The 19989-nt window shown below is 40.5% G+C and overlaps 1 protein-coding gene across 3 annotated transcripts in view; it reads left to right on the top strand.

Annotated features, from left to right (window-relative positions):
- LOC127624565 (rho GTPase-activating protein 26-like) overlaps positions 1 to 19989 on the top strand; it is a 171359-nt gene that overhangs the window by 45037 nt on the left and 106333 nt on the right. For all 3 annotated transcript variants that reach the window (XM_052099346.1, XM_052099347.1, XM_052099345.1), the window contains exon 2: positions 15183 to 15278. In XM_052099346.1, the coding sequence (XP_051955306.1) occupies positions 15183 to 15278 (96 nt within the window). The remainder of the gene's footprint in view (positions 1 to 15182; positions 15279 to 19989) is intronic.

The raw sequence follows: 19989 nt of genomic DNA, 5'->3' as shown, positions 1-19989 counted from the left end.
TTCTACCGCTAGTTAAGGGCAAACACATCTTGATCAATTCAGACAGCACCACCGCGGTGGTGTACATAAATCGCTACTCCCTACTGGCCCACTCGGCTTGGTTCTCGGACCTCGTACTCCTCGCGACAGCCCCTCCCTGACAAATTCCCCTGAGGAAAGACCTTCTTTCTCAGGGAGGGGGCACACTCTGGCATCCGCATCCAGACCTCTTGAGAGGTTGGAGGGGAGGCTGTCCCCGTCCACCTTGAAGGTGTATGTAGCTGCTATCGCGGCCCACCACAACGCAGTAGACGACAAGTCTTTGGGTAAGCACGACTTGATGATTAGGTTCCTAAGAGGCGCCCGGAGGTTAAATCCCTCCCAGCCATGCCTGTTCCCCTCCTGGCATCTCTCAGTGGTCCTCTCAGGCCTTCAGATATCCCCCTTCGAGCCACTAGAATCAGTTGGACTCAGGATCCTCTCTCTAAAAACGGCCCTGCTGATCACGCTCGCCTCCATCAAGAGGGTCGGGGACCTGCAGGCGTTCTCTATCAGCAACACCGGCCTGAAGTTCGGTCCGGCAAGACACACGTGATCGTAAGACCGCGACCGGGCTACGTTCCCAAGGTTCCTACCTACGCCCTTCAGAGATCAGGTAGTGAACCTGCAAGTGCTGCCCCGGGAGGAGGCAGACCCAGCCTCTTTGTTTCTGTGTCCAGTACGTGCTTTGCGTATCTACTTGGACCACACGCAGAGCTTTAGACTGTCTGAGCAGCACTTTGTCTGCTTCGGTGGACAGTGGAAAGGGAATGCTGTCTCCAAACAGAGGCTCCCCCATTGGGTGGTGGACGCCATTTCATTGGCCCATCGCACCCAGGCCGTACCCACCAGAAGCCCCCACCACTAAAAATATTAACGTTAGTCAACCGCACAATTCGACTAGTCGACCCACCAGAAGCTCATTTGCACTAAATGCAAATGAGCTTCTGCTCCCCGCCCCCTTTCCAGAAGAGGGCTGTGTCTTTAAAGCTCATGCTTCGGATACTACAGCTTTAAGGTGTCACTCAGGGGAGGATCTGTGATAATAGGGTGGAACCCGTCACCAGTCGTGAGTGAGGCCTGCTCTAACGATTATTAGAATGATTATTCGACTATTTGGGCGATTATTGCAACAATTATTAGCTCTTAACAGACTATTCAGCTTGTGCCTCGACTTAAAAGGTTGTAATAAACGTGCTTACTAACAACAAAGAAGGCAAAATCATCTTTTAAAAATACCTCTAAATGACATTCAATGAATTAAAGGGGAAAAACTACTTTGATTTGTATTGTTTAATTAATTAAAAATTTCACTGCAAAAAATCCTATTTTTATCAAGTGTTTTTGTCTTGTGTTCCATTTAAAATTGTCTAAAAAAAGAATGTATCTTAAAAAATAGCTATTTTGATAAGTGTATTTTTTCACTTGTTCATACTTCTGCCAGTGCAGGAAAGAAAAAATATACTCATATTCAAGATATTTGGTCTAAAATCAAGTCTGAATATCGTATATGTTGCTTCTCTGGTAAATGTGTCTTGTTTTATGGATTTTTCAATATTTTTAAGTATTTAAATGAATTAAATATTATATTCAAAGTTCTTAAAAAGAAATTCTGCAGTATAGCTGCTAAAGTAAATGCTCATAAGGAGTTTTAGATATTTATATTGGAAAACAAACCAAAAAAATACATATACAGTATAATAATAATTTTTGCATTGTATAATGGGCTATGACTACACCTCTCACTTTTTTGTTCACTTGATTTCGATCCATCATTAACTAAAAAAAACAAACTCTTTCTTCTTTATAGAGCTGCGTATCGCTGATTTTCTTCACCATAATATACACACCGTGACACTTATATTATAATTCACTATGTTGTGAGCAATCAACAAAATCTAGCTTCAGCAAGCGCGCGCCAATGATGAGCGTCTCCGCATGAGACAGTGTTTTGAAACTCTCTCCTGCTGTTTTTCATGCAACTCATATAAGCGTTTCTGACCGCACAGACAAATGCCAATATTGGAGTTTGTGCTTATTTATACAGCCCACTTTGAACTTTAATAAAGGATGCATTAAATACAGTATATAACGGTGCAGTGTTTCCTTTTTAGACACTCTGACAGGCAAGTTTTGCTCAAGCGGAACACCAGGTACGGATCCCCTTTATTTCACGATGACCCTGCTTCTGTGTTTTCTTATTTTCTTATTTATTATATTATAATACTCTTCGATCTACATCACCTTAATCTGTTTGGAAAGTTTGGAGTGCATCTGGACTGTGTGCAGTTCTTTCTTCCTCTTCTCAATCAAGTGCGAGCTGAAGTGTTGCTCTCCCGTGCCATCATGAGCGTTTCAAAAGATCTCATGTTGTATTAAAAGAAATCAGATGACTATTTGACAACGAAAAATGTTGTCATCATTTTTATTGTTGATATTGTTGATAATGTCGACTAATCGTTTCAGCCCTATAGCCAAGACTTTCGTCCCAATCATCCCGATTGACAGTGTTGAATGTGTATTTTCCACCATTGTAGGAGCAGTCACACTGCATGATTGCGACACAAATTTGCCACTGCCAGTCCTTCGACAGAGGCTAAGATTCATCACACTGAAGCCCAATTTTTTTTTTTTTTTTTTTTTTGCGCAAACGCTTAATGCATTCCTACAATGGAATGCTCATCATTTCAAAGTATACTTCATTTCACCTCGCACACAGACAGTTCACACATGCGTGCTTCAACTGCAATGAGACACTGGACTATTTCTCTTCATTAGTTTAGACCCATAAAGATGTCTTTATATTCCTTTAGACTCAAGTTATACAAATGCAGGTATCTCATGACCTCCTCACACACGGGCTCTTGACATGCTGGTGTTTCCACTTTCGTCTCTTGTTGTTTTCCAGCAATTACATCTTCTTGCACTTCTTCATGAAAGCCACGGCTGAATTGTAATACTTTTGATGACAAAATGTATGTCATGCATCCTGTTCGCATATACTAAGCGTTTTTGCTTAAATCTAATATATTTAATTGATACTTATACTTAAGTGGTCTTAAGGGATCAAAGACTGACGATTTTTTTCCCTGTGACAAGAGAAATATTTGATGATTCCTGAAATTTGCTTCCGATGTAAGAATTGCACCAAAATCATAGTGTTAACCCAGATTTAGCCTGAGGACATTTAGCTGTGAGAAAAGTTGTGCATTTAAACAGCCATACACATTCAGATGGAAATCTGTTGCCATTGCGTTTTAAAAATGCATAGAACCCGAAAACAGCCTACTTACACAGGGCTTCCTTAAGACTGATTAGTTGACTAGTTGTTCAGGCAACCTACCGATCTGTCAAATTTGAAAATACCATTTTGCACTTCCCTACAAGGAAGCAACATTGCTTTGAATGGGGATGGTGAGTTGCAAGGACCTTCTTCACCCTCCAACTGGATCTTATACTGTACATTCCTTTCATCAAACACTTTTGATTTCAGAGTTTTCTATTATCTATTGGCACCTTAAAGCTTTGGGTTCTCTTAAATGTCATATAGTAGAGTGTCGGCATTCCACTGGAACCTATTCGGAAACAAAAATGCTGCATCTTTTTATTTCTTTCCTGTTTTTTTGGCTTGTATGTGTAAGTGTGTGTTTTTGTACAGTACATACACAATTGTATGTGTGTATCCCTCCCAGACACTTGGACGGTACCATTGTGTTGCCAGAGCAGAAGGCAGGAAGCAGGGGATACTGGAGGTGAAGAATGGTGGGGAATTCTGTGTTCATAGAGGACACAAGGAGGGAAAAGCTTGTGAAGGCAAATAGAAGCAGCTTATTTTTTGTGCCTGCCATTAGTTAACAGTCAGTTTTCAGCCTGGCCAAGATTCCCAAGTGCTAAAATAACAGTGTGCTTCAGTGTCAATGGGAAGCATTTTGGAAAGTTAGACACATGACCTACAAGGCATATTTTCCAGTATTTTTCGACTAACCAATGAGGTGTCTCTTGCATTATCTCTGAAGTAATTTCGCTGGCTACTGTATGTAGTCCTGCAGAACAAGAGAACGTCTTGTTTACTGTCGTAACCTCCATTCCCTGATGGAGGGAATGAGACGTTGTGTCGATGTAGTGACATAGTGGTCACTCTTGGGATCCCCAAACACCTCTGATCTTTGAGAAAAGTCCAATGGGAATTAGACAGTGGAATTTACATGTCATTCCCCTGGACATACGGGTATAAATGGAGCTGGCACACAGCCACTTATTCAGATTTTACACTGAGGAGCCGAGACCTCCTTAGCGCAATTTCCTCAGAGGCGGGTCCTGGCCATTTCAGCGGGTAGATCAGTGTTGTGGCAAATGGGACACAATGTGGCAAATGGGACACAATGTTTCGTTCCCTCCATCGGGGAACGGAGGTTACGACAGTAACCAAGATGTTCCCTATCTGTCACTCAATCGACGTTGTATCGATGTAGTGACACTAGGGGTCCCTATGCGAAATTTCACAACCAGCTGAACTATGCCAGCAGACCACTACGTGCCTCATAGCAAGTGCACCCAACCCCCACTTAAGCTCCCCCAATGCCCAAATTCTCTTGCCACAGGGCTAGGGAGGAAAGACATCCAGGGTTCACCGTCTCGTGAACTCGCATGGGGAAAAAAGTACGCGCCTTCCACTTCTTGTGAAGTGTGTCGTAATACCAAATGGGAGGGCACGCCCTGGGCCTGGTGTGCCAAAGCAATGGCAACCACGATCCAGTGGGAAAGCCTCTGTTTGGAGACAGCATTCCCTTTCCGCTGTCCACCAAATCAGACAAAGAGCTGCTCTGAGCATCTAAAGCATTGTGTACGGTCCAAGTAGATGTGCAAAGCACACACCAGACACAGCAATGAAAAGGCTGGGTCTGCCTGCTCCTGGGGCAGGCAGACTAAAAAGGGGTCGTGGGAACCTTGGGCACATAGCCTGGTCGGAGTCTCAAGACCACGTGAGAGTACTCCTGACTGAACTCCTGGCAGGTGTTGCTAACAGAGAACACCTGCAGGTCCCCAACCCTCTTGACTTACATGAGAGCAGTCAGGAGGGCAGTCTTCAACGAGACAGACTTTAGCTCAACTGACTCTAGGGGCTCAAATTGGGCTCTCCACAGGCCCAGCAGGACCACAGAGAGACCCAGAAGGGAATGAGGCATGGCCTAGGAGGATTTAACCCAAGTAGGCATCTTTCGGGTCTACCGCTGTGAACCAATCTTGACGATGGAGGCACGACAGAATGTGCTTCTGCAACAGCATTTTGAATGGGAGTCTGTGCAAGGCCCGGTTCAGCACTCACAGGTCCAAGATTGGACACAACCCACCGCCTTCCTTTGGCATGATAAAGTAGTGTCTGTACAACCCCTTCTTCATCTCGGTTGGAGGGAAAGGCTCTGTCATGTCCTTCCAAGGAGTGAGGCGACCACAGTGAATTGTAAACCATTGAACTGCACGCAGGGCAGTGGCATTCTCGCCTTTCACCGTGGTGAAGTGGACGCCCCGGGCGGGCACTTGGAAAACTGAATCGCATAGACGAGTCGGATCATCCTGGCCAGCCAGCATGCCTCCAAGCTCCGAGCGAGGGGCTCCAAGGGGACAGTGTCAAAGCACTTACCTTGCTCAACAGGTGCACCGCAACCACCTTGTCCACCTGGGGATAGCCGTGTACCCCCTGGCTGCCCCACCGTCGAGGGTAGTGAGAGCAGAGAGGCTTAGAGGTCGGGTCCTGCCACGACTTTGTGTGCTCCATGTGCACCTCTGGGAAGATTGGAACTGGGGGCAGGGCTTGGCTGTGAGCAGAGCACTGAGCCCAGGAACCAATAATCAAGCAAAAAGGGCTCAGGACAGGGTGGAGGGATCCACTCAAGCCCGACACATGCAACAGCCCGGACAAGCTTGGCCACCAGCTCCGTGTCGGCCTCAGACTGGATGACCACACCCAAAGTGTGGGAGCCCAATCGAGTCCTCTGCGTCCAACTGGATCAGCCCACTTTCCGATGCTGCGATCGAGAGCTCATCCTGCTCTTGAGCCCCGAATGAGACATCAAACTCTCTGAACTCGTCCCAGAAATCAACCGGAGCAAACGAGCCCACTGGTGAATGGGAGGTCCGTGGGGAATTACCTGGCGGAATCACTCATATTGGGGTCCCCAAATCGCCCCCAGCACTAACCGTTGTGGCCTCATAACCTTTACAGTGCCTTGCGAAAGTATTCGGCCCCCTTGAACTTTTCGACCTTTTGCCACATTTCAGGCTTCAAACATAAAGATATAAAACTGTAATTTTTTGTGAAGAATCAACAACAAGTGGGACACAGTCATGAAGTGGAACGAAATTTATTGGATATTTCAAACTTTTTTAACAAATAAAAAACTGAAAAATTGGGCGTGCAAAATTATTCAGCCCCCTTAAGTTAATACTTTGTAGCGCCACCTTTTGCTGCGATTACAGCTGTAAGTCGCTTGGGGTATGTCTCTATCAGTTTTGCACATCGAGAGACTGAAATTTTTTTTAATTTACTTTTTCTCATATAAACATTACACTTCAATCAGATGTACCTCAGCTATTATACTGAGTATCTTCATGTCAAGAACATACAAACATAACATACAAATATATGCCCATGCATACACCATACAGTTGTGTTTGCTGTACATCTATTCATCAGAAATGCAAAATTATTATTATTTTTTTAAACAAAACCACAACAAAAAAAGAAAAATAACTATGTACATGTAGGGAGTAGTTTTTCTGGGCATTCAGGATATTAACTAGAAAATAAAATCAGGTCTTTGAGATGTTGCATATTTGGTCCATTTTTTCCAGCACAAATCAAATTGTTCCAGTTTATGATTTAAAAATGCTGTTATCTTCTCCAATTTGTAAATGTCCATTGTAATTTCTATCCATGCATTTAGGGTAGGGCTCTCATGTGACAACCACTTTTTGGTAAAGCTCTTCTTTACAGCCACCAGCAATATATTCATTAAATATTTATCTCTTTTTAACCATTCTTGAGGTATATATCCAAAATATAAGGTTTTACTATCAAATGGTATTACACCTTTAAAAATATATTGTAAAGCATTATGTATTCCTCTCCAATAATCCTTAATAACAGAGCAATCCCAAAAAACATGGTAATGGTTTGCATTTTGGTTTCCACATTTTCTCCAGCATATAGAAGCATTACTACCATGATATGATTTTTGAGAGGGTGTAATAAAATATCTTATCAAATTTTTCCAACCAAACTCCCTCCATTTCTGTGACCTGGAGCATTTCCATTGATACCTCCATATTATTGTCCATTCTTCCTCAGATATACTCATTCCTCCTTCCTTCTCCCATTTTGTTTTAATATAGGAAGTCGAGTGTGTTTTAAGATTTAACAGACATTTATATATGCATGAAATAATTCTACCAAACAGCTCTGAGTTGTATGCTTTTCTGAATAATTCTATTATAACTTTCCCTGTCCCAGCCACATTCTTCATCCTCATATTAACAAAATGTCGCATCTGTAAATATCGGTAGAAGTCTTGTGCCTCTAATGAGTATTTCTCTTTGAGTGTTTCAAAACTAGTTATTGTGTCATCTTTTATTATATTACATAAAACTGTTAATCCTTTATTTGGCGTAAACTCAGAGTCGTATGCACACCATTTAAGAGGCACAATATCCTTCTTTAATTTCTATTCTATTATAATAGTTTTCCATACATTAAGAGTGCATTTTATCCATGGGTTATCAATAACATTTATGTGACCTTGTAAATTGCTATCAGCAAGGGTTGCCTGTATAGGGATGGAGGATAGTTTCTCCTCTATATTTTTCCATTGGGCTTCATAGGATGGGTTGCACCAACATATCACGGCTCTCATCTGTGCTGCAAAATAATAATCTCTTAAAGAAGGTAATCCCCAACCCCCTTTTTCTTTAGCTAGCTGTAATGTTTTAAAACGAACCCTAGGTCTTTTACCCTGCCATATATATCTTGATAACATCTTTTCCCATTCATTAAATTGATTTAGGTTAATCATTATTGGTAAGGTCTGGAATAGGTATAATAATCTAGGCAAAATATTCATTTTAATAGATTCAATCCTTGAACTGAGACTAAAGAAAGGAATTAAGTTCCATCTTCCAATATCCTCCTTAATTTTTTTACATATAGGTAAATAATTGGATTCAAATAGTTTTGCGAGATCCTTTGGCATATTAATGCCGAGATACTTAAAAGATTCAGTTTGCCATACCAAGGGGTATCTGTTTTTAATTTCTTTTGGTACTCTATAGTTATACGAGAGTAACTGTGTCTTACCAACATTAATCTTATATCCTGATAATTGGCCATATGTTTCAAGTGACTGCATCAGTTTTGGTAATGAATATGTTGGCTGCCATAAATATATCAGAATATCATCTGCATAACAAGCAAGTTTGTGTTCTGTTCCTTTAATGTTGATTCCCCTGATATCCTCATTCTGTCTGATGTATTGAGCTAATGGTTCCAAATATAGTGCGAAAAGTAATGGTGACCATGCACACCCCTGCCTTGAACCCATTTCTAGGGTAAAACTATTTGATAAGTATCCATTGATTTTAATCTTAGCTGTGGGTTTATCATATAGAGACTGTATAGTTTTTATAATTGTATCATGTAATCCAAATCTGTGTAAAACTCTGTAGAGAAAAGTCCAATTAACTGAATCAAATGCTTTTTCAGCATCTATGCTTATCACTATTGCTTCCATATTATTGATTCATGATGTGTAATGTCCTTCGTATATTATCTTGTGTCTGACGTTGTCGTATGAAACCTGTCTGATCATTATGTATCAATTTAGGTAAAAATTCTTCTAATCGTTTGGCCATGATAGAGGTAAATAATCTATAGTCCACGTTAAGAACTGATATTGGTCTAAAGGATCCACATTCTAATTTATCCTTGCCTTCTTTTGGTATGGCTGATATTATCGCCTCCTTCCAGCTAGGTGGTGTTTGTGCTTTTTTCAGAACCCAGTTCAATGTAGGGAGCATAACCGGAATTAATTCATTTTTAAATTCCTTATACCACTCTGCCGTGTAACCATCTGATCCCGGTGACTTGTTTAATTTTAGTCTACTAATTGCTGTTTTTAATTCATCTTCAGATATGTCAGTGGTCATCCTTCTATTTTGCTCTTCACTTAAAGTGGGTAGCTCTAATGAATTCAGGAAATTGTCAATTTGAGTTACATTTCTCCCCGGAACTCTTGAGTATAAAGTTTTATAGAAAACCTCGAAAGATTCCTGAATTTCCTTTAGCTTACTTTTTATCACTGTTGTTCTTGGGTCCCTAATTCTATGAATTGTATTTTCTGCAGTTTTCTTCCTCAGTTTCCATGCCAATATTCTCATTGCATTAGATCCCCCTTCATAATATCTCTGTTTTAGAAACATTAAATTCTTCTTTACCTCTTGCATAGCTAAATTGTTAATCTTGTCCCTAATTTTTTTTATTTCATCAAGTATATCGTTTGCTAAACATAATTTGTGTCTTTTTTCTAGTTTCCTTAAATCATTTTGTAGTTCATTTAATGTTTTATTTCTCATTTTTTTCTTATACCAAGATATTGCTATGATTTTACCTCTTAAGATAGCCTTCAAAGTATCCCATAGGATAGGAGGTGAAACCTCACCATTGTCATTAAATTCTAGATAGAGAATAATTTCTTTTTTAATTTGTTCCTTAAAACAAGGATCATTAAATAGACTTGAGTTTAATTTCCATGTATTATTTTTTGGTTGTAGGTTAAAATCAATGGATAATCTATTGGTGCATGGTCACTTATATCTATTGTCCCGATTCCACATGAATGTATCTTATCTTTATCTTTTCCAAATGTTATAAAATAGTCTATTCTGGTATATAGAGAATGGGGAGCGGAGTAATGAGTATAGTCTCTTCTGTTAGGAAAAAAATCTCTCCATATATCAATTAGACCAACATCTTCAAAAAGTGCATTAACTTTCTTATGTCGAGACCCCTTGTCATAGTTGTTTCCAATAGAGGAGTCTAATTTTGGTTTTAAATGTATATTTAAATCTCCACCACAAATCAGAAAACCCTTTGTTTCCATTGTCATAATACTAGTAATTCTCTGGAAGAAGCTAATATCACTTCCTGGGGGTGCATATATATTTAATAGAGTAACTAGGTTCTCATATATTTTGCCCTTTACTAGGATATATCTGCCCTCTTTGTCTCCCATTTCAGATATTTTTTCAAAATTTAGTTTGTTTGAAATAAGAATAGCGACTCCCCTTCTATGTCCTGATTTATATGAAGAGAAAAACACATCGGAGAAGCCCATTCTCCTCAGTTTTTCATGCTCTTTGTCATTCAGATGTGTTTCCTGTAAATACACTATATAGGGATGTAACGATATCAAAATCTCACGGTACGATACAATTTCGATATTGACCTCACGGTACGATATTTATTGCGATATTGTGGAAAAGCTCACGGTATTGTTAAATAGCTCACGATAGTGTTTGTGATGATAATAGCGAAAAAATACTGAAGTTTATTCTGCTTTTGCCAGTCAACAGGCAATTTATTGTTGTATTTATGGATCATGACAACATAAAACTCTGATCACATAGTGCTTTTAAAGTGCAAGTTGTAGTCAGGAACATCAATATTCTGTATAGTAATATTTGGTTGCATAACTGATTCTTCTGTGCAATGTTCAAGTTAAGAAGCAACTAGAACAATTGTAAACAATAGGGAATTCCCTTTAAGTGCAAACAAATATCAAGTTAAGTCAGGTTTATGCGCAAGGCAAATAAAAGCAGCCTTTTAAAACTGGTATTTAGGAACATAACTTAAACTTAAATAAAATAGTCAGTCAAAAAGCCTTTTAAAAAAAACACTGACCTATCATTTAGCTTATGTTCACGTTTTTCATCTGAAAGATCAAAATAGTCCATTGTCTGTCCACCACCTTCTCTCCTTTTCTGTTTTTTGACACGGCGAAACCAAAATGTTTCCAGACATCTGATTTAAAAGCTGCAGGGGCTGGCACAATCTCAACTTCGGGGTTGTTGTTTTCATCCTTACAAGTATCGCTGTCGGCCCTGCTGGCTTGCTGTGAGCTTGTGTGGACAGCTTGTAGCGTGCAATCCTATTGGCTTAACAACGGTTGTTGTGACGACGCAGCGCAAAGGATCATGGTCTATGTAGTTAACAATGATTTGTTCCGCGGGACTGTGTTTAATCCTCTTGTTTATGACGGACACCTGTCCTTTTAATATTGTAACCCAACCACGACGATATCGAGACACGTTTACCACCGCGATAGCGCGATATCGTCAATATCGTTACATCCCTAACACTATATGAGCTTGTTCTTTCTTCATTTTAGATAAAATCTTACTTCGTTTAACTGGATTCAACATCCCGTTGACATTAAAGGAAATTATTTTAACGTTGTGCCTAGCCATATGTATCTAAAGACATTAACCAACTCAGCTAAACAGAACTTAATTAATCTTCTCCCTGAATAAACAAGAACAAAAAAACATACATAACAGAAGAATGATTCCAAGGTTGGGGTCTCTAATAGATGACCCTGAACTGAGCTAGATGGAACTTCTAGCTGTGGGGGAAAATCTCTCTCCCATGTGGGTCGAGGGCCCCCATTGCAGCATTCACAAAAATAAATGGAAAGTTCAGTGTACATTTCACCAAAAAAAACTTGTATATTCCTCCCTTCTATATATTTTCATTTAAATTTGGGAGAGGGATGTCCACAAAATAAATAATAAATGACTTGAGAGAGAAAAAATTAGGCAATGAAAAAATTAACCTTACCGCATCTCTCTCAAAGTAAATATTGCACCAGCTTTTTCAGGTTTACTTAGCTCACCAGAGGTTTGAAATTAGTACAAACTTAAAGCTCTTCTGGAGGGGATAGGGGCCCCCTTCTAAAAATGTGCAGTTTCTCCCTTATATTCTTCTCTCGCTCTTCTTCCGCTCTCTGTTGTCTTGGGCCTCTAACCATTTCCCAGACGGTGTGGGATAGCTGTTCCGCTAGGCTGTCCCTCGGCGTGATTACACTGATGGGCAGTCCCCTATCTTTCATGTCTGCGGTTGCCTCCTCTGCCGATTGGTATAGTCGCGTCCCGTCATCATAAAACACGCGTAGTTTAGTGGGGATCGGGGTCTGAAACCGGATCTGTTTCTGTTTTAATACTCGTTTAGCTTCCGCGTATTCCTTACGTTTCTGAAGAATTGCCGTGGGGTAGTCTTGGTCAAAGTATATCGGTCTCTCATTCAAATACACATTCTTTTTTGCCCAGGCTTTGCGCAGAATCTCTTCTTTAATTTTGTAGCGGTGGAATTTGATTATAATTGACCGTGGTTTATCTCCCCCGTTGCCGGAGGGTTTTGGGGCAAGCGCGCGGTGAGCTCTCTCGATGCCAAGGTCCGTAGTCGGAGGGATCTCCAGTGTATCTCGCAGTAACTTTTCCACAAACATCGCCGTCGACGTGCCCTCTGATCCTTCGGGAACATTGTAGAGCCTTATGTTCTCTCTTCTAGATCTCCCTTCTTGGTCGAGTAATTTGTTTTCTTGTTGATTGATGACTTTTATCATCTTGCTCATCACCTTCTCCATATTCTGAACGCGATCTTCTACTTTTCCAATTCGCGTTTCTGCCTCCGCCAATTTTTGATTAACACTGGTGATTTCTGAGATAATTTCGGTTAGTTGTTGTTTTGTGTCTTTGCGAAAGTCCCTTATCTCCTCCAGAACCCTTGTTAAACTTGCCGCCTCACTCGGTTGAAGGCTCGCGTTAGCTTCGCCATCTTGTACCTGCGTAGGAGAGCTGTTCCCTGCATTTTCTTCGTTCACAGTTTCTCCAGCTGTGCATTTTTTGTTTCCATCACTTCTTCCCATTCTTGCCCCACTTTTCAAGCTAAACAGAATTAAAAAAAAGTTGTATCTGATAATTTAACGAGGCAATTAATTGGTTTTCCCGGAGGAGCTGTTGTTTAAGCTGCCATTCAGAGTGATGACGTCACCGGAACCCCGACTTGGCCATTCTAACACCTGGATATGTTTATTTGTGAACCATTCCATTGTAGATTTTGCTTTATGTTTTGGATCATTGTCTTTTTGGATGACAAATCTCCGTCCCAGTCTCAGGTCTTTTGCAGACTCCATCAGGTTTTCTTCCAGAATGGTCCTGTATTTGGCTCCATCCATCTTCCCATCAATTTTAACCATCTTCCCTGTCCCTGCTGAAGAAAAGCAGGCCCAAACCATGATGCTGCCACCACCATGTTTGACAGTGGGGATGGTGTGTTCAGGGTGATGAGCTGTGTTGCTTTTACGCCAAACATAACGTTTTGCATCGTTTTGCAAAAGGTCGAAAAGTTCAAGGGGGCCGAATACTTTCGCAAGGCACTGTAGGTAGAAGGACCGGGGCAGGGTGCAGCTGGAGTGGCTTTCCCTTTTAAAATGGAAAGCTGCGATTGCAACGTTGTCATTGTCATGCTCTCGCAGTGTGCAACATCCACAAGTGCTGTCTTAGTGTGGCTGTAGCCGAGACACGTGAGGCAGTGATCGTGGCCATCACAGGCAGAAGGGTAATGACCGCAACCAGGAAATATACACAAACAGAAAGGCATCTTTACAAATATTCTCTTCATCAGTGCCACACTTTTAGAGGAAAATATACTCTTTTATTGTTAGAATATATACTCTCTTTCAGTTATCGAAGCGGCCAGGAGTGTTCGCTGCACTTATACGTGCATGAGGTGGAGATACTGATGAAATGTGCTGTATATCCAACAGCATACATAGAGGTGAAAGGAACGGCATTGGAATTCAATGAATGAATTCAATGAATGAACAACGCTCGGCTCCGAAGATAAAATCAGAATGAGTGGTTGCGAGCTAGCTCCTTTTATACAAGGATTTCCGGGGGAGTGGCTTGCAAATTCCAAGATCAGAGGTGTTTGGAGCTCCCAAGGGTGACCCCTAATGTCACTACATCGAGACAACATCGAGTGAATGATAGATAAGGAATAAACAACCACAGTAGAGGTCGACCGATTAATCGGCCGGCCGATTAATCGGCCGATTTTTGGAATTTTTTACATAATCGGCATCGGCCAATATCCACGCATATCAAGCCGATTATTAGGCAGGCGCATCTGTGGGCAGCCTAGTGTTGTTGTGGAACACGTGTTCGACGCACGCTGCCCCTAGAGTCATTTTCCAGCAGAGTGAACAGACCTCATCCAGTGCCTAAGGAAGGAGCTAAGTTCCTTGGAGAAAACAGTAAGGGTTAAATTTGTATAACTTCGTTAGATATAATTAAAAACTTTTGATACGTTACTGCCAACTTCAAGAAAAAACGTGACAAACGCGATAGTTGACATGACGTTCGGCTACTACTAGGGTGAGCAAATTATGAGAAAATTCAATTTTTTGGGTGAACTAAAATTTCCCCTGTCATGTGGGTAAAAACATTTGTCATATAACAAAAAGTGTTTTGAATGCTGTTGTATGTTGAATTAAAACTGACCCTCAACTACTGTATCTTGCTGTTGAAGAAACTTGCAAACCAGTTGAGTTTGATGTCCAGCCCGTCTGGTTGATTTTCATGCAATGTTTACTGTTTGTTTCCGTTTTTTTCAGGAAGAAGCTTTCCTAAGTTATGACAATGTAAAACCAAGTGGTCTGCCTTCCATTCACATGCTGAACTTACCAGCAAAAATGTAGCTCTATGACAAACAGGATACATTTTTTATGAAATTTAGGGCCTATTCTTTCTCATTCTCTTTTAATTTATTTTCTTTTTTTTCTGTCTTTCCACTTCTGTCATCCTTGCAAACTCCTTGACTCTCTAAATCTTTGTCTCTCTAACTTTGTCAGTCTTACAGTTTACAGCCGTGAAAGCCTGCTACAAAGTTTCTGAAATGCACTGAACATGTTCTCATGTTCTCATCTTTCTGTCATTCTGAATACATAAAAGCGGATACTGTGTGGTTTCATCAACTCCTGACACTCTCGTCTATACATGCCTTAAAAATATCACACGTCTCTCATTTTAACACCTGTCATTTGCATCTTTTGCAGATTTGTCTACTGTAAAGAGGAAGTTTGCAGAGTCACTGAACGAATTTAAATTCCAGTGCATTGGAGATGCAGAAACAGATGATGAGATATGCATTGGTAAGATTGCAACATGCATTTTTGAATATTTTAATGTCTATGTTTCTTTAGCTTCAATGTTCAACTGGTAGAGCATAATTTTAGCAATACCTAGGTCACGGGTTTGATGCTCAGGGAACACACAAACTGATAACATGGAAAGCTTGAAAGCACCAATAGTCACTTTGGATAAAGTATCATGTGTAAATATAAGATCTACACTGCAGACAATGAACAGCTAGTTCTGCAATAGAAACATGACCAAAGTGAATGGCAGGTTCATTCCTTGGCCAATGTAATGGATAAAGCTCTAATGCATAATAACAGGGATTGAATAGTGTCCATATTGTTGCTTAGAGCCATGAGACTTACTGTTAGGAATGCAGACAAGGAGTGGGGATCTAAATGCGGGTTTTATTAATTAAAGGAGAACACAAAACAAACAGTAACAAATGAAACATCCACGGGGGGGAAAACAAAACTAAAACAGGAAAACATCAAGGTTACCCGGAACTGGATGAACACGACAGGATGAAAACACGATGTTTGCGCCGTTGAAGACAGGCAACGGCGCAAACATCGGAACATCTAAAACATCAAAACAGTGAAACATACAATGATCAACCAGGAGTGGAGAACAAACAGGGTTTATATACACAGACACAGGATGATCACAAACGACAATCAGGTGCGAACAATGACAGAGTGCTGGCAGTGATGAGGGCCGGGAGTTGTGGGAAGTGGAGTTTTTGACAAAGACTAGTGAAACACAGGGCAGACAACAAGGGAATCGTGACACTTACTTAATTTAACACTTAATTTAGTTTTTAAGCATGTAATGGAACAATCTGGCTCCGAAAGTAAATGTCCCATTCATTTTCTTCATAGATTAATTGATTTTTTTAACAAAAGCGTATAAACCTTTAAATACAGTTCTGCCATGAGCTTCGAGGCTGTTAATTGTTTAGAGTTTATTAACAGAGTTTCTGGTAAAGATCTACAATACCCATAATTCTGAAGCGAGATCAACCAATCAGAGAATCGAGGCACCAAAAGTGCTCTGCAGCGCCCGCCCACTCCCATGACTCACTGTGAATGACACAATCGAGTCGGCTCTCACTACACTCTGAAACAACATATACAGTATATTTGTATGTGTGAATATTTTGCACAAAAAATACTTACATTGTTTCTATATTTCAACAACTTAAAATCGTCTCGGTAACTGTCGTAACCTCCGTTCCCTGATGGAGGGAACGAGATGTTGTGTCAATGAAGTGACACTAGGGGTTGCCCTTGGGAGCCCCAGTCATGTCTGATCTTTGAGAAAGGCTTTGAGCTGAGGAGCAGAGACAAAGTCCTGGCCATTTCAGTGGTAAGTTCAGTGTTATGGCAGGAGGGACACAACATCTCGTTCCCCCCATCACCGTTCCCCTTCTGTCACTCACTTGACATTGTGTCGATGAAGTGACACTAGGGGACCCTATACGAAACGCCACCACTACTGAACTATGTTACGTGGATTAGCGGTGCGAGACGAGCAGACCTCTGTGTGCCTCATAGCCAGCGCACCAGGCGGTCACGTAACCTAAGTTAAGATAAGAAAAGGTAAACAAAAATCTTCCGACCGGCCCTGCACCGTGGGAACGAGTGGGGCTCTTACCAGCTCCTATGCAGCGGGTCTCCGACTTCTAGGACTGCCCATCTCAGGGGCACTTTGAAGTCTTTAATGGGTTCTTGGTGGTCGGCCGTGAGACGGGTGGTGTCTGCTTTCTGCGGGTGGCTCCATGCTGGGGCCGGCCTACTGGGGCGGACTGTGGCGGAGCCATTGTTGCTGCCGCAGGGGGATGCCCTTGGCGATGAGCAGACGGGGTGCAGGATCTTGAGTCAAATAGGCCAACCTGGGAGATGGGGTGTCAAGGAATCTTACCTTGTCAGCCACCCTTGACTCGACAAGTTTGAGAAAAAGGTGGTGCTCCTGGACCACCAGGGTGGACATCGCCTGGCCAAGAGACCACACCATGACCTTCGTCGCCTGGAGCTTTGAACTCTTTAATGAATGATTTATTAAAAATGAATGAAAAATTTAAATACTTCTGAAACCAAGACAACTGAAACTGTGGCACTCTATATAAAAAATAAAAAAAAAGGTTTTGAAAGTGCCACAGAGGACACTCAACTTTTAAATGGCTTACTTACTGTTGTCTCTGCACAATAAACTGGGATCTGAGAAAGTAAAATATTTTTTAAAGGCTGATACTATTATTTATTGACATCAGGAGAGCAAGATGGCCGTTGGCCGATATAATAATTATATACCGTATATAGTGCAATTTTGTGTTATAAAATGACACAATATTGCTCAAATAAATATTTGCTCAATTCACTAAAATATAAATAGTATATAATTTTTTATTTTAACTCTGTTAATTAATTATAACTGACTGTAAATTGCACATTTATGTAATGGTTTTGATAAACTTAAAAATATTGCTTTTACTTGATATTGCATCATAGCCGTAAGTGTCCATCAGCCAGTATCTATTTTACACATTGACATTACCAACTTGGGGGCATGTGATCTGAAACCGAGTCTTACACAATATATTAAAAACAAGCTTTTATACTGGAAAGGACAGATTTTACTGAGCCCCGTACACATTAACATTTCATTAAGTTCCTATTTTGCCTAAATGAAGTGTCAGCTCTACTTTTATTCAGCATAATTCTTCATGATTGTGTGGCATCAAAAGCTTAAGTATTGGAACCTGTGGGAATTTTTGTGGCTTTTTGTAAATTCTGGCACCTAGTATGGAAACTCACTGAAATCCTGCTTGGCTGAATTTTAAGGAAAAGCAACTTGACATGCCTTTCTTCTCATCTCCTCTTGAATTGCTGCCTTGCTTTATGATGATAATGTTCTTTATAACGTTAAACATGACAAAAATTGGCCAAAGCAGAGACTACTTTATTATTTCTGAAGTTTTCTTGGTTATGTGCCAAGTGCATGTCTGAGATTTGGTATCTTGAGAGGTTTGATAATATATATATATTACTAAATCAATATAAACTCACCGGCCACTTTATTAGATACAACTGTACATCTCCTTATTCATGCGATTATCTAATCAGCCAATCATGTTGCAGCAGTGTAATGTATAAAATCTTGAAGATATGGGTCAGAAGCATCAGTTTATGTCCATCCACATCAACCATGGGGGAAAAAATAATCTTAGTGATTTCAACCGTGGCATGATTGTTTGTGCCAGACGGGCTGGTTTGTGTATTTCTGTAACTGCTGATCTCCTGGGATTTTCACATGCAACATCTCTAGAGTGTAAAGAGAATGGCTTGTTGATGAGAGAGGTCAACGGAGAATGGCTTGACTGGGTTGAGTTGACAGAAAGGCTACAGTACCTCAAATAATCACTCTGCACAATTGTAGTGAGCAGAATAGCATCACAGAATGTACAACATTTTGAACATGACAGGCTACAACAGCAGAAGATCATTTCGGGTTCCACTTCTGTCATCCAAGAACAGAAAACTGAGGTTGCAGTGTGCCTACCATCAGTGTACCTCTGCAGAAATCCAGATTTGTCTGACCAGGTGAAGTTTTTCCAATTGTCTAGTGTTGAGTTTTGATGAGCCTGTGCCCACTGCCGCCTCAGTTTCCTGTTCTAAGTTGACAGGTAGTGGTACCCGGAGAGGTCTTCTGCTGCTGTAGTCCATACGCCTCAATGTTTTACGTGTTGTATGTTCAGAAATGGTTTCTGTATAGCACTGTTGTAACGCATGTTTATTTGTGTTACTGTCACCTTCCTGTCAGCTTGGACCAGTCTGGTCATTCTCTGTTGACCTCTGTCAGTAACCAGCCTTTTCTGCCCACGGAACTACCGCTCACTGGATGTTTTTTGTTTTTGCCACCTTTCGGAGTCAATTCTAGAGACTGTTGTACATGAAAATCCCAGGAGATCAGCAGTTACAGAAATACTCAAAACATCCTGTCTGGCACCAACAATCATGCCATGGTCTAAATCACTGAGATACATTTTTCCCCATTTTGATGGTTGATGTGAACATTAACTGAAGATCCTTACCCATATCTGGATGATTTTATACATTACACTGCTGCCACAGGACTGGCTGAGTAGATAATTGCATGAATGAGTAGATGTACAGGTGTACCTAATAAAGTGGCCGGTGAGTGTATATATTTTAAGGATTTATAGAAGCGGCTTGTGAAAAGTGTCCAGTATACATGGGAACTCCTTCAATACTGTTTGAAAAGCATCTTGACGCCTTGTGCCTCCAGAATAACTTTGCTATACAAACACAGACATAAAAAAAAATTATGTTTCAGCAGATATTAATGTAAGAAATGTGAGGAGAAACCACATTTTAAAATATAATCCACAGTTAATGTGGCCCACATATTTAACTTCTGGTAATAAAATAAAATAATAATAATAATATTTTTATTAAATAATAAAAGCATAATAATAATAATTATTATTTTGATTAGGCTATTATCATAAATAGGCATGTACACGGAATATTTTATATATAGAAATTATAAATGTAATAGAGTTACATTTTAATATGGGCACTTCATTTAGTTGAGATGCATTTCTGATTTAAGCTCTGCCCACATCCGGTTCTGTCCGAATACAGATACAGATAAATTTGCCATAGTAATAGATACAGATACAGAAAATGACTTTGCTGCACA

The sequence above is a fragment of the Xyrauchen texanus genome, chromosome 31, assembly GCF_025860055.1.
Source record: "Xyrauchen texanus isolate HMW12.3.18 chromosome 31, RBS_HiC_50CHRs, whole genome shotgun sequence".
Lineage (NCBI taxonomy): Eukaryota > Metazoa > Chordata > Actinopteri > Cypriniformes > Catostomidae > Xyrauchen > Xyrauchen texanus.
The sequence above is the reverse complement of the archived record's forward strand: the minus strand, read 5'-3'. Positions and strand labels throughout refer to the sequence as shown.